Source organism: Danio rerio, chromosome 9 (genome assembly GCF_049306965.1).
Source record: "Danio rerio strain Tuebingen ecotype United States chromosome 9, GRCz12tu, whole genome shotgun sequence".
Classification (NCBI taxonomy): Eukaryota; Metazoa; Chordata; class Actinopteri; order Cypriniformes; family Danionidae; genus Danio; species Danio rerio.
In genome coordinates, this window is record NC_133184.1 from 27985006 (window position 1) to 28000997 (window position 15992).

Here is a 15992-nt window from a genome sequence, read left to right on the forward strand (position 1 = left end):
CACACATCTGCAGCTGACGTCAGAACATGAAAACTCGTTGCGATTTGACAAATGTCACTTTAGAGCTAGTATTTAAATGATGCTCCTGTATAATGTCTAAAGTGATGACACATTTTTGTTCAAAATTGATACTTAATAGTGATTTTACTCACATTTTAAGATGATAAAATTGAACGCCATTAAATGCCACCATTCTACAGATATTTCCCAGTATTTTTCTGTTGCAATCTGGCGATCACAATTATTAACGCCCAAAAAGCCAAAGCAAAGCAAACACTACCAGATGTTAAGGATAAGGAAAAACGCTAAGCACATGCTGGGATTTCTTCTTTCTTTATGTTTACTGAGCTAGTCTGCAGTAACAAAAACAGTAAGAAGCAGCAGACTCATTAAAAACAAACAGATGGCCTGAATCTCACACTCAATACACTACAATTATAAGGTATAAATACAGGACTACAACATACAAAAGAGAGATTGACTCAGAAAGTCACTTACCAGTTTAACAGCACTTACGAGTGCTGTTATTTGCAGAATATTGCACAGCTATCAGCCAATCAGATTTTAGAACCAGACATATACATAGTACATACACATACTGTATATATCATGTAAATAAAAATATTTTGGATGTGATTAATCACAATTAATTTTTGACCTGCACTAATAATTTAATAATTGTAACTTACTTTTAACCGGGTAACCTTAGTGTTGAAATCACAGACGTCTTTGACAAAAGAGCTGAGCTTTTTTTATTTTTTTATCAATATTATTGAGATTGTAGGCTGTGATTTGATGTATTATTTTTAAACACTTACCAGCTGTTTGATTTCTTTTTCTTAGAAAATTTTCTAAGAAAACTTTTTTTGTAACTACTCACTGTATATTTCTGTCGAAACTGCCACAAAACATGAAATAATCGATGTAATTTAATTTGTAGGCATTCACAAATTTTTCATGAGCCTAGGTTGGAAGAACGGCGACTGTAAGATATTAAAACTGAAAAAAAAAATCAATAACTGACGTCATACTGCACAGTATATCGTGAGTTGATGTTTTAAAGCACACAAATCTCATTTTCAATAGTTGTCTATGATTGTCCTTGATATATTAATCAATGCTCTTGTACATATAGATTTTTCCCACAGTTTCATATTTATTTTATTATAGAGTCATAATGCAAGTCCCATTCATCTGTCTGTTATAAGGATCACATTTAAGCCAAGAGAAAGAGAGAGAGATGATGGATATCTTATTATATCTGCCGGCCTGCATCGATTAATCTGTCACCATCGTTTGCTCTGTACATGCACATTGTTAGCATGGATATATGGCAAGGTGGTTTCTACTCTAAACACACACAGATGATTTGTGGACTGGATTATGGTATATCTCTGAACTGCTCCCCTGTTGTTCTGTGGTTCGAGGCTCCACACCAACACACACATGGAGCCAGTTTTGGAGGGGGAAGCATCCTGTCCAGTTTTATTGGTTGATCAGTGTGCCAAAAACACAGAACAGGCCTTCATTCTCTAGATAAAGGACATTACTGTCTTTAGTTTATTGTTATTGTCCAGACTTTTCATCAGAGTAGTCTGGATACCAGAATTTACGGTTTTCACTGGATCTTAAAATGTCTTAAATCTCAAACCTAAATTTTAGGCCTTGAAAAGTCTTAAATCTACCAAAATATTGCGTTGTAGTTAAAAAAAAAAAGTATTTTAACAGGTCTTTATTTGATCATTTATAGCTACCCAATCTGGCCATTAACACCATACAATCACCAACAAACCATCTCAATGAAACTTTAATCTTTTTATTTAAAAATAGCATTTAATTACATCTCTTACAGTAACATTTGATTAAAAGTTCTCCATTTATTTACTGCTGAGGATACTGACCTGACCAATATTTTATATTATTACATTATTATTATTGTATTAATAAATGTGTTAAATTATAATAATTTTTTGATTTGTCAAGTAAAAATCTTTTCTAACTGGGATATTCAAAAAATATCCTTAGCATTTATCATTGGTCTTACAATGTCTTAAGTCTTAAATTTAACTTGGTGAAACCTGCAAAAACTCTGATAACAGTACTTTTTTTTTTTTTTACTTAATATTATAATTTAAAAAAATAAATAAATTTGTGTTATCGTTCCAAACACTTGCAATAACTGCTATAAAAGTAGAAATAGTTGAGTATAATGTACAATATAATTTTTTTTTTCTAAAATATTATCTAATGTAAATAATAATAATTAAATTCATAAATAGTTTCCCAGTGTTGGGTGGCGGCTGGAAGGGCATCCGCCGTGTAAAACATATGCTGGATATGTTGGCGGTTCATTTTGCTGTGGCAACCCCTGATTAGTAAAGAGACTAAGCCAAAAAGAAAGTGAATGAATGAGATTCATAAATAGACATATATGGAAGGTTGTTAGTTTAATCAATCAATCAATCAATCAATAAATGTGACTTTTTTTTCCCTCATATGAGTCTGTTTCTCAAACTGTTTATTAAAGGATAGTTAACCTATCAATGAAAATTCTGCTATAATTTACTCACCATTGACTGTTCCATGCCAGCTTGAGATTTTTTTTTGTTAAACTAAATCTGTGGAAGTCAATGCTTACATGTTTCCAACATTCTTCAAAATATCTTATGTTTTGTTCAAACGAAGAAAGAAACTAAAATTGAATTGCAACAAGTGAATAGTGAGTAAATAATAGGGTTAAATTTTCATTTTTGTGTGTACTATCCCTTTAACTTTTTTTTTTTAACTTTAGACATTCATTCATTTATTATTTGTCCTTTGGCTTAGTCACTTTATTCCTTTGGGGTCGCCACAGTGGAATGAACCACCAACTATTCCAGCATATATTTTACACAGTGGATGCCTTACCAGCTGCAACTCAGCTCATTCACAGACATACACCAAGACCTTCTTGCTGTGAAGCGACAGTGATAACCCCTGAGCCACCGTGTTGCCCGACTCTACCTCGCAAAATTACACTGTAAAAATTTGTAATGTAAATGTAAAATTTCCTTTAAATGTATTAAGTTTTCTAGTTTTATTTATAAAAAAAATTTTTTGAGTGTAGGCCTATAACTCCTGTAGGCAGGAATTGGAAACATTTCCTGTTGGCCAGACGCTATTTCTATTATTTTAATAGACTGTGAACAATTCAGTTTCTTGTATCAGTCATTATTTTATTATTATATTTTAACTGTCATTTTAACCTCACAGCATGTATTGTGCGCATTGGTACTTGAATTCTGTAAATAAAAATGATTAGCTAAAACACTTGATGACTTTAATCAAACATCCACAGACACAAAGAAAACATAAAATAGACTGTCTAATTGTAGAATTGAGGGGGTCACACTTTACAATAAGGTTCATTAGTTAATGTTAAATAATGCATTTACTAACATGATCAAACAATGAACAATACATTTACTATTGTAATTGTTCATGGTAGTTAATGTTAGTTAATGAAAATACAGTAGTTCATTGTTAGTTCATGTTAACTCATGGTGCATTTACTAATGTTAACAAGCATGAACTTGGATGTTAATAATGCATTAGTAAATGTTCAATTATGATTAATAAATGCTCTACATGTGTTGTTCATGATTGGTTCATGTTAGTAAATGCATTAACTAATGAACCTTATTGTAAAGTGTTACCATTGAGGGAAATAAACTACTGTAATTCAGGATCTTAATGTTGTCCTATTTAACTAAGTTTTACTTTTTCACTAGATGGCACGTTATGTTATTTAGTGGCGGCTGGGCAACTGAAAACAACCGTTCTTTATTTTGATCTTGATTGTCATATTTGTGAAATAGGCCTGTTGGGACTCAAGTAAACATTATTAAAAGTCAGAATTACACGACTACAATTACAAACTGTAAATTTCAAAAGAAAAAAAGTCTGAGGCTGCATCCGAAATGGCCTACTACTCAGTAGGTACTGCATTTGAGTTTAAGTGTACTACTCAGCCATTAGAAAAGTATGTTAGTATAAATCTCAGTAGTATAAATGGTACTTGGACGTATTACATCCTCCATTTTGTCATTATTACGTGACCTACCCACGTCAGTTGTGCCGCTTCACTCCCATTCATGAATTCTCTCTCGGTACATCATGGGACAGCGTAGCATCCATCTGATGTGCACTTCAGAATCTCGCCAGAAGTAGAATGTCATCTAGGTACTTCTCACATACCGTTTTTCGAATTCTATGAATTTGGACATACTCCTCAGTTCGCATACTGTTTGTACCGTATTTTATAGTATGCAAGTATGCAATTTCAGACGCAGCTTGAGGATCTAAACAAAAATGCAGAAATTTCAGATTGTAAAATAATAATTGCACTTTACATCCCTGATCTGCTTTTGCCCATGGTCTCCTTTTGTGTTTAATTTCAAATATAAAATTATAAATGGACAGGGTTGAAGCAACGTTAAGATGAGTTGTTTAGATATTTTCCTTGTTGAACTCTGGCTTTATAGAGCAGCTCCTCCTGGTACAGTAAGTGGGCAGCAGCTGGTACACGGGGACAGAGATCACAGCAGTTTTCTCTGGATCAAACACACCGGGCACAATCAGCCCGAGAGGATCACGTTGCTTCTGCATTCCTCCAACGTTTGTAGAGGATTTCAAGCATAAAGGCAGATGTCTGTGAACTCTACTCGACTGAAGCCTGCAGACAAACGCACATCTGTCTGCACATCCCAGCACTTTCTCATCTTCTTAATCTAAATATAATTACTGCAGTCTGACCCAAACCATAACCAACAATTCTGTTGCTTTATTTTTATAGGATTAAGACTAAATGTACTGTATTTTGAGTTGATTATTTGGTTTAGTGTGAATTTCTATAAAAACTGTGCAATCTGATTTTTAACTAATAATGGGCCCTATCATACACCCGGCGCAGTGAGGCGCAAGGCGCGGCGCAATAGTCTTTTGGTAGTTTCAGCTTGGCGCAAGAGTCGTTTTGAGGCGCTACGCTGTTTAAATAGCAAATGCATTAGTGCTCATTTGTGCGCCCATAGGCCATTCTGAGGCGCACTGCTGGCGCGTTGCTATTTTGAGAAACTATAATAGATTTTTCATTAGACCAAATCTAAGCCGGTCTAAACTCCAGCGCAGAGTTGCGCCTCGCTTACGCACTGCTTAATACGCTTGAGAGCAATAGGCAAATATCTTTACATATGAAAAAATGTAAATATTAAGGATATATATAGGATGCAATAAGAATAGATATAGGATATAAATATAAAGGATTAAAATAAAGCTTTTATGTCTTCTTCATCTCGGGAGGCTTTTTCAGTTCAATCATAACAATTTGCTTTTGTATAATGTTATTATTATTAGCAGTATTATTTATTATATCCATATTTATATTTGTTTTATTAAAAACAAGCTTAGATTTGCCCACCTGTCAGTTTTTAGACCATATGGGGCCCAGCATGTGTTTTAGGATATAACTCATGTTTTTGAGCAAATTTTGTTATTATTATTCATTTATTCGTTTGCTGGAAATTAGAACTAAATTTAGAAATAGTTTTGAAACGAATATTTGTGCTTAACAAACAAAATTATTTATTTATAGGCTAATTGATGTCTGTGCGTAAAGGTTTCCATATCCACGAGCGAAAGTGAAAGTAGTTTCATTATCTCTCATTCTCACGCAGTAGATGCTCTTTTTAACAGTTTTCTGTTAAAAAAAAAAAAAAAAACTGTTAACTGTTTGCTAGTGAAATGCTCAGTTTTTCCACTTAGACTTACTTTGCGTCCTGTAAATAGCAAATGCGCTCTTGGCGTGATGCAGCTGGCTCTTAAAGGGAATGGGAGATGAGACTCTAATTGGTTTATTCTCAAAACACACCTATAAGTCATTAAGAAAATAAACTCAACCCTTTTAGACCATGCGCCTAGGCCAAGGCAGATTTTTCGTCCTTAAATTAGCAAAAACGTGTCCTGACACGCCCTGAAAGCGTTTGCGCCCTGCGTTTTGCGTTCAGCGCTCTGCGCATGGACCGTCAAGATAGAGCCCATAGAGTGCATAATAATATTTCTTACGATAGGACTTAGTGAATGAATCTGGGTTATTATCAATAATAATCTAACATAAATCATTTGTGCATGTGAATTTTATATATTTATATAACATAAAACATCAAATAAAACACAATAAAAAATACATTACACATTTTACAAAAGTATCACTAAATAAGGAAATGTTTTCTTTGACTGAAGTGAACAATTTGAATTTAATTAATTGTTGCTTTTCAATTCAAATTTATATACATGTTAAATTTCCATTGAAGTAGTCATTTTTAATATAACTGTTAACAAACACATATTTCAAATGAATTTATTCAGCTATTACATTAATAAAGCCACAGTAAAGTAAAAATCTGTTTAAAATAAATAATTTGTAAATAAGTAGTTTTGACAATTATAAAAAAAGGTTTTAACAGCTAATTTGTTTTAATTAGTATTTAATTTATTGTTATTATAATTTTATCAAATAAATGCAGCTTTGGTAATCAAAATAAACTTTAAATATCCCCTAATTTAATAAAAAATTTAATTAAGTTTTATTTAGTGTAATAATCTAGCAATTTTTACAATGAATTTATTCTCATCAATTTTTTTAATTAAATTATTATTATAATTCAGTCAAATAAATGCAGCTTTGGTGATCAGAATATACTTAAAAAAATTCTGACTCCAAATTTATTTAACTAAATTTAATTTAGATAAGTAAACAAAAATAAATAAATAAAGATTTTACAATTGTTATTCTAATCAATTTTATCAGTGATCGGAATAGACTTTAAAACAAATATTGACTTCAAATTTAGGTTATTTTAATTTAATTTGCTACCAGTTTTTATCATGTATTTTTTCTCATACATTTTTTTTTTATTGAATTATTGACATAATTAGTGGTCAGAATGTACTTTAAAAGTCTTTTTGACTCCAAATTGAATATAATTTAAATAAACAAACATATAAATAAATAAATAAATAAATAAATAAAGGTTTACAATTTTTTTATTCTAATCAATTTTAATTAATTTTTAATTTTGATTGGTGATCGGAATAGACTTTTTATTTTTATATTTAAATAAACAGCTTTTACAGTTTATTTAGGCAGTGGCACAGTGAGTAGCGCCATCGCCTCACAACAAGAAGGTCGCTGGTTCAAGCCTTGGCTGGGTCAGTTGGCATATCTGTGTGGAGTTTGCATGTCTCGCCTTGATTGCGTGGGTTTCCTCCGGTTGCTCCGGTTTCCCCCACAAGTCCAAAGACATGAGTGTTAGGTGAATTGTGTAAGCTAAATTGTCCGTAGTGTGTGTGTGGGAATGAAAGTGTATGGGTGTTTCTCAGTGAAGGGTTTAAGGTGGAAGGGCATCCGCTCTGTATAACATATACTGCATAAGTTGGTGGTTTATTCCGCAGTGGCAACCCCAGATTAATAAAGAGACTAAGCCGAAAAGAAAATTAATGAATTTTTTTTTTTTTTTTATCAAATTATTATTTTTGATCAAGTAATGAGGCTTTGGTGATTGAAATACGCTTTTAAAAATAAATTCTACTGATTTCAAATTTTTGAAGAATATAAGGTAAATTCAGCAAGTGATGAAGGAAAAACACTGCCTGCAGCACCATTTTACATATCATTGAGTTAATGTTTATATTTGGTAGCCTTGCATTGTCTATATGAGAATCTGAGCAGTTGTAATCTAGGAACATAGGCTATAGATGTATAGCTACAAACTGTAGTATGTGCAACCTTTAGGCCATTAATCAAACGTCATCTTGTGCATGTTGGAGGCATGAAAGCAGAATGCCACGACTGCACAATACAAGCCTGTACTGCAAGATCATGCGTGATTACTAGTGTTGATGCATGGGGTTTGTTCTCTGGGTCAGCAGAATCTTTTTTGCCGTGCTTGGTGAGTGCTGTCATACACAACCAGACCTGATTCTAGTGCCAAACAGAGAAATACACAGGACAATGTAGGAAAAATGTTCTTCTTCATCTCTTTTTTTTTTTCATTCTCTGTCCCTGTCCTCGTCTCAGGGTGAAGTGATGCACATGTTTGAGCACACCTGTCTTAAAAACACACACACACACACACACACACACACACACACACACACACACACACACACACACACACACACACACACACACACACACACACACACACCTGCTCCACTCGTATATAATGATGTCACTCTTAAGTGCTCAAGATCAGCCTTATACAAGACCTGCAGCTGCAGATTTGACAGATGGGATAACAGGCAAAGATCTACTGACAACATAGATGCAGACGCTTCAGGTGCAGAGGAATTACACATTACAGTTAAAAAAAAGAGAGATGAAAATCTCTGCCTCTTGATGAGCACTTTAGGATAGATTTCCCTCATTGTAGAATCACTCAAATGAGTTTGTCTGGAGATAGCCTATCCAGCAGGGTCATTAAAACAATTGCTGTGAACATTTCAGAACTCAAATGTCAAGCTTGTGTTTTTGTTAACATTTTGTTTTGTGTGTTTTCATGACTGTTACGTGTTTTATGATGTTAAAGTGGGATGCTGTAACATTTAAGTGAGACAGGTGTAATGTGTGCGACAGATCAATAATGAGGCAAGATTCAGTAACTCTCATTTAAAGCTTTTACTCTATAATTGAATTAAAACATGTAACAATAAATGGGGGAGAAAAAAAACAAACAAACATGTATAATTATTATCTTTAAACAAGAAAAACGAGTGTAAGCCAAATCAAAGAAATTAACAAAACAAAACAATCCTTAAATCTAATGTCTAAACTAGGCGTCAAAAAGAAACACAAATAAAAACCGAGGTCTTCAGTGTGTACGACACCCGAACTAAACTAATCAAACTACAAAACTCAAAAATACACGGGTGGCAAAACACTCAAACTAATCTAACAAAACATCAATCTAAACTAAAACAAAACAAAACGGATAAGTCCGCTAAATCTTAGTTTAGAATCACACAACCATCATCATATGTTACTTAAAGCCAACAAAGTTCAACAAGCAACTCGAATTATCACAGTAACTGAGCGATCACAAAATAGACGAAGCATTTGCACAAACAAATTGCGTGGAGCACAAAGGGTACGCCGAAGCAGGGCGCACACCACACACTGGACTGACAGGGCTTTAAATACTTGTGGCTTGTCCTGGGATTGGTGGAACCGGAGAGCGTCATAATGATGATGGACAGAATAATAAACCAATAAGAAACCTAGGGTTGAGCAAACGGAGAGGAGGGTGAAAAAACAGGAAAAAAAACATAAATCATAACACTCCCCTGCTTAAGATAAAACTATAATGGATGAAATTCCAAAACAATAGTTTTAACAAATTTTACTTTCAACCACTTTTTTTCACACTCTAGATAATGCATCGGCCAGTACATTTTCTGATCCTTTTTTATGTTTTATCATCAAGTTGTAACCTTGAACGATCAGAGACCAGCGCATGAGCCGTTGGTTCTGATTGTGCATACGGGACAGAAATACCACAGGGTTATGATCTGTGAAGACAGTTATGGGCAGATTACTAGCACTCAAATAGACATCAAAGTACTGCAATGCCAGTAGTAACGCTAACGTTTCTTTTTCGATTGTGGAATAATTTAACTGTGCTTTATTAAACTTGCGTGAAAAAAAACAAATTGGATGTTCTATACCGTGCGTATCTTCCTGAATGAGTACCGCGCCCGCTCCCACGGAGCTTGCGTCCACCTCCAGCGTAAAAGCCTTCTCATAAACTGGTGCTGCCAACACAGGATCACTGCATAGTAAAGATTTGACGCTTTCAAAGGCCGCCTGGCATTCATCAGACCACTGGAACACACGTGAAGGGCTAAGGAGGGAAGTTAGAGGAGAAACGACAGTGGAAAATTTTTTACAGAAGTTCCGGTAATAACCAGACATTCCCAAAAATCTACGCAACTCCTTGCGTGTGGTAGGTACTGGAAACTCAGAGATAGCACTCACTTTCGCTCCAATAGGCTTCACTTGTCCTTGCCCCACTTCTTTACCCAAATATGTTATTGTGGCTTTCCCGAAATCGCATTTGGCAAGATTCAAAGTTAGCGATGCTTTCTCAAGACGCATAAATACTTCACGAAGCGTTGAAACGTGTTCCGACCAGTCAGTGGAATAGATCACAAGATCATCTAAATACGTATTACAATTACGCACTCCCATAAGTACAGTGTTGATGAGTCGTTGGAATGTTGACGGTGCGTTACGCAATCCGAATGCCATGACGCAGTACTGCATGAAGTCATCAGGGGTTACAAAAGCAGAGATGTCCGATGCGCGATCAGATAACGGTATTTGCCAGAAACCTTTGAGTAAATCCAACTTACTGACAAATTTAGCAGTTCCAAGTGCATCTACGCAATCTTCCATGCGTGGTAACGGAAAACAATCAGGTACAGTCAGAGCATTCACCTTACGATAGTCTGTACAAAATCGCGCCGATCCGTCACTTTTAGTCACCAGTAGACATGGAGAACTCCACGGACTGCAGCTTGGTTTGGCTAAACCATTCTCACGCAAGTATTTTACTTCAGTTTGCATCACAGAACGTTTCACGGCATTAACTCTGTACGGATGTTGTTTCACAGGGGCTGAATTACCCACATCAATATCGTGTTGCAATACTGTAGTGCAAGAAGGAACGTCACGAAAAAGTAAAGGAAATGCCTCTATAAGCGCTTTAATGTCACATCTCTGAGCATCAGATAGGTGAAACAGAGAAGAATCTAAATCAGCCAGGATTTCGGAGTTTTTAAAACGTGCACATTGTTCGTACGTGTGTCTAACTTTCACGCCATCATCTTCGTGATCAGACATTACATCACAGACCAGCGAAGTGACAGGTGCATCAGAGAGCGGCTGGTCTAATTTCGCCTCATTATTAGATGTCTCTCGAACATGATAAGTTTTCAGCATGTTTACATGACACACGCGAGTTTTCTTGCGGCGATCCGGAGTACCAATTACATAATCTGTGCAACTCAATTTTTTAATTACCTCGTACGGTCCCGAAAAACGTGAAGATAGTGAAGAGCCAACGACAGGCAATAAAACCAGCACTTTATCGCCTTCTTTAAAATCGCGCACAACAGTTTTCCGATCAAAGTGAGATTTCATGGTTATTTGTGCACTCACTAAGGCTTCTTTTGCAGCAGAGCAAGCATTGTGAAGACGTTCGCGAAATCTACTTACGTAATCAAGCACATTCGTTTTTTCACTAGTCTCCTGAGATAACATATCCTCTTTCAGCATCTTAATCGGGCCCCGAATTGAATGAGCATACACCAGATCTGCCGGGCTATATCCTAAACTTTCATGCACGGCTTCTCTCACAGCAAATAAAACTAGAGGTGTCCCCTCATCCCAGTCTTTACCAGTTTCAAAGCAATATTTCCTGAGCATTGATTTTAAAGTCTGATGAAATCGTTCCAAGGCTCCCTGACTTTCTGGATGGTATGCACTTGAAGTTCTGTGGGAAATCTTTAAAGTTTTCAACACTTGTTCGAATAGATTAGACATAAAATTCGTTCCTCTATCAGACTGCACAACTTTGGGCAGTCCAAATAAAGAAAAGAACTTTACTAGTGATTTAATCACTACAGAAGCAGTTATTTTCCTTAACGGAAACGCTTCAGGAAAACGTGTTGCTGCACACATGACAGTCAGTAAATATTGATTGCCAGCTTTTGTTTTAGGCAAAGGACCCACACAGTCAATCAGAACATGCTCGAATGGCTCACCTAAAGCCGGAATAGGTCTCAATGGAGCTTTTGGAATAATCTGGTTTGGTTTGCCTGAAAATTGACACGCCTTACAGGTTTTACAGTGCTTTGTCACGTCAGTCTTAAGTCGAGGCCAAAAAAAGTGCTTTAAAATCCGGTGATAAGTTTTCTTAATACCTAGGTGTCCGGAAAAATCATGGTCATGAGCAAGAGAAAGAACAGTTTGCCGGTAACATGTAGGAACGACAATTTGACTTGCGCCATACCAGTCAGCTTCAGATGCATCAGGGCACCATCTACGCATCAGCACTCCGTTCTCTAAATAGAAAGCGATTTTTCTTTCATGCGCCGCATCTGCTGGAACAACAGAAGAAAAATATTTATGCAGAGAGAAATCATCTTTCTGAGCAGCAATCAGATTGTCTCGAGTCACGTGCAATTTTATTTTCTCAACATTTGGCGTTTTAGATTTTTCGTCGGATTTACCAGGATCAATCAACTCATCATTCAACATAGTAGGAGCCATAAATGTCGAGATCAAATCATCTGCATCATCAAATTTGCGAGTCTGCACGCGCGTAATGGCGCAAACGGGAAAAACGTCAGATAACTCTGACAGCTCATCAGTGGACACAGAAAAGTCAGGTTTATCACAAACCTCAAGCAATGGCATAACTCTCCCACCAGCTATGTCATTCCCAAGAATAAAATCAACCCCTCTCACAGGTAGATTTTCACGTACCCCAACTTTAACCAAGCCAGTAAACAAATCAGATTTTAAATAAATCTGATGAACAGGGACTTTGATTGTGCTCATTTCAATCCCTCGAACTAGCACATAACTACCACAGAAAGTGTTTTCCAAAGATGACAACACATCAGCCGTAATAAAAGAATAACCTGCTCCAGTGTCACGAAGCATTTTTACCCTTATTTGATTCTCAGGCTTGTCATCATTAGATATCAATCCCTCTAAAAGGAAAGGTTGATAAGCGACATCACAAGTCTCGCGACTTTCCACACTAACCGGCTTTACAAACGCAACACTCTTAGTGCCGGCGTTTTGCTGCTTACGTTTCAACAATAAACATTCAGAAATAATGTGCCCGTTTTTGTGGCAATAAAAACACTCCCTTACCTCTCGAATTTGTGCATTTTTATTTTTCAAACGAGACTGATCTTTTTCAACAGATGGAACAGAATTTTTCTCAGTACGAGCTGACAGAAAAACATTTTTGTGGGTTAATGCGAATTCGTCAGCAGAAACGGAGGCTTGAGCCAGAGAAGTTACCTTCTGTTCATTAAGATAAATTACAACACGCTCCGGAATACAATTCTTGAACTCCTCCAAGAGAATTAATTCACGTAACGCTTGAAAATCGGAAACTTTGTTCGCTGTGCACCACTTGTCAAACAATATACCTTTTTCTCTCGCAAATTCAACATAGGTCTGATTAGAATTTTTCTTATGCATTCTAAAACGCTGTCTATACGCCTCAGGTACGAGCTCATACGCTCGTAAAATTGCCACTTTGACAACGTCGTAGTTTAAGCTGTCCTCTAAGGACAACGCAGAACATACCTCTTGTGCTTTTCCTGTTAACCTGCACTGCAACAGTAAAGGCCAAACTTCCTTAGACCACTTCAAAGCGCAAGCAATTCGTTCGAATACATTAAAATATGAGTCAACCTCAGTCTCTCTAAATTGAGGTACAAGAGAAATATGTTTACTCACATCAAACGTCCCGACAGATGATGTCACGGCAGATGAAAGAGCCGCATTCTGCGCTAGTTGGCCAGGAGAAACAGGTGCATGCCTGGCTGCATTCAGTTCAAGCTCTCGCAACTTGATTTGCGTCTCCGCCTCTATTTCAAGCCTGCGGATCTCAAGTCGCAGCTCTCTCTCAGCATGACTCTCTCGCTCACGCTCTTCTTTTTGGAGTCTCGCAATGCGAGTTTTGAGGCGCACATCACCTCCCGATTCAACCTCTGAGGGTGAAAAAGGTTCGAAAGGCGGCAAAACAGCTTTAGCTTCGTAGCCCTCCGCAACAGCTGTTTCGCTCGCTTCCTCCGCACCCATGTGAGCAGAGTCAGCAGACACATAGTCAGCGCCAGGTGAGCTTTCAGCCAGCACCAATAAACCCAGCTCCTTTAAATGTCGGACAATGACTCCTTTTATTTCACGCTTTAACTGTTGTCTACTAATTTTAATTTGGAAATGCTCAGCAATTTTTAATAAATCATCTTTTCGAAAGGTATCCAATTGTTCAACAGATGGTGCACTAACGAAACTGTTTAAATCAAACTCAGCCATACTAATATAATGCTCTAAAACTCCACGCAATCACTAATCTTCGTTCACTCAAAACTCAAAATTGATCCGCCGTCAAACACACATCGTCTCACCTCATCCCATAAAGAGATAAATTTAAATATAATCCCACCGCTGCCACCAATTAAATGTTACGTGTTTTATGATGTTAAAGTGGGATGCTGTAACATTTAAGTGAGACAGGTGTAATGTGTGCGACAGATCAATAATGAGGCAAGATTCAGTAACTCTCATTTAAAGCTTTTACTCTATAATTGAATTGAAACATGTAACAATAAATGGGGGAGAAAAAAAACAAACAAACATGTATAATTATTATCTTTAAACAAGAAAAACGAGTGTAAGCCAAATCAAAGAAATTAACAAAACAAAACAATCCTTAAATCTAATGTCTAAACTAGGCGTCAAAAAGAAACACAAATAAAAACCGAGGTCTTCAGTGTGTACGACACCCGAACTAAACTAATCAAACTACAAAACTCAAAAATACACGGGTGGCAAAACACTCAAACTAATCTAACAAAACATCAATCTAAACTAAAACAAAACAAAACGGATAAGTCCGCTAAATCTTAGTTTAGAATCACACAACCATCATCATATGTTACTTAAAGCCAACAAAGTTCAACAAGCAACTCAAATTATCACAGTAACTGAGCGATCACAAAATAGACGAAGCATTTGCACAAATAAATTGCGTGGAGCACAAAGGGTACGCCGAAGCAGGGCGCACACCACACACTGGACTGACAGGGCTTTAAATACTTGTGGCTTGTCCTGGGATTGGTGGAACCGGAGAGCGTCATAATGATGATGGACAGAATAATAAACCAATAAGAAACCTAGGGTTGAGCAAACGGAGAGGAGGGTGAAAAAACAGGAAAAAAAACATAAATCATAACAATGACATTTTTAGAAATTGAAATGTTGGACATTATCTTCTGAGTGGATGAACATGTCTGATTCAGATATACATGTTGAATTGACTGCTTTGCTAAAGAAAATGCTAGAAATTAGTTAGAGTAGCTGACAGTTTCATTACTATAAAGGCTATAACTAATAGCAACCATATATTCATTTATTGTAAATCCTACAACCTGTATATAATGTTGATGGTACATCCAGCTGTGAAAATCACCATAGTTTTTCTATAACTGCACTTTATAACTTATACCTGTATCCTGCACTTGCTGCTATTGCACTGCTGGTTAGACCTAAACTGCATTTTGTTGCCTTGTACTTGTGTAATGACAATAAAGTTAAATCTAATCTAATCTAATAACTATTGCAAGAGCAAAACAGGTTTCTCATTGCCTTGTTTTTTCCCCACTTTTAAAAAAATGTTCTCATTTCTTTATTTACACTTGCATTAATAAATAAGCTTTTCATTTTGTTGCTTAATTAGATTTTCAGTGCTCTCCTCTATTTTTTCAGTGTTTTTTTAAGTATTATATGTATTAGATTTATTATATAAATAAAATATTCTAATGTTCCTCATTACTTCGACCATTCTAGCTGAAGGTGAAAATCAGCTCAGTGCTTCCCTCACATAGACTTTACTTGGGTGGGCCGCCCAGGTATATTAATAGCTGTCCAAATATATTTGGTGGTGACGCATCATAGATATATACATTAGATGTCGCCTGGCCTATTGTTGTCTATTGGATGGAATGCGTCAATAGCGCCGCCATCTTGGTACAGGGTAGCGGGACCAAGGTACAGTGGAGGACTGTGGCCATCCAAAGCCAGAGATATACACATATATCTATGATCAGGAGTTTTCCTGGATGTTAGTATGTAATTTTTTTTTTTCTAACTA

General features: G+C 36.2%; 2 protein-coding genes across 15 annotated transcripts in view; one reads left to right on the top strand and one right to left on the bottom strand.

Annotated features, from left to right (window-relative positions):
- The window catches only part of LOC141376138 (uncharacterized), a 1104960-nt gene that overhangs the window by 225573 nt on the left and 863395 nt on the right, over nt 1-15992 (top strand). The window lies entirely within an intron of this gene.
- Nucleotides 9821-15038, bottom strand: LOC141376137 (uncharacterized). Its single transcript, XM_073912725.1, has 2 exons — nt 10070-15038; nt 9821-9935 (listed from the first exon to the last, which is right to left on the bottom strand). Exons 1-2 carry the CDS (start codon nt 14153-14155, stop codon nt 9909-9911), a joined length of 4113 nt encoding a protein of 1370 aa, XP_073768826.1. The 5' UTR covers nt 14156-15038; the 3' UTR covers nt 9821-9908.

Bases quoted from the DNA above. Each gene is read 5' to 3' on its own strand.
- LOC141376137 (XM_073912725.1), bottom strand. From the start codon at position 14,155: ATGGCTGAGTTTGATTTAAACAGTTTCGTTAGTGCACCATCTGTTGAA. The intron at 9,936-10,069 runs GTGAGTGCTATC...TTCCCTCCTTAG, and splicing joins TGAAGCCTATTGGAGCGAAA to CCCTTCACGTGTGTTCCAGT.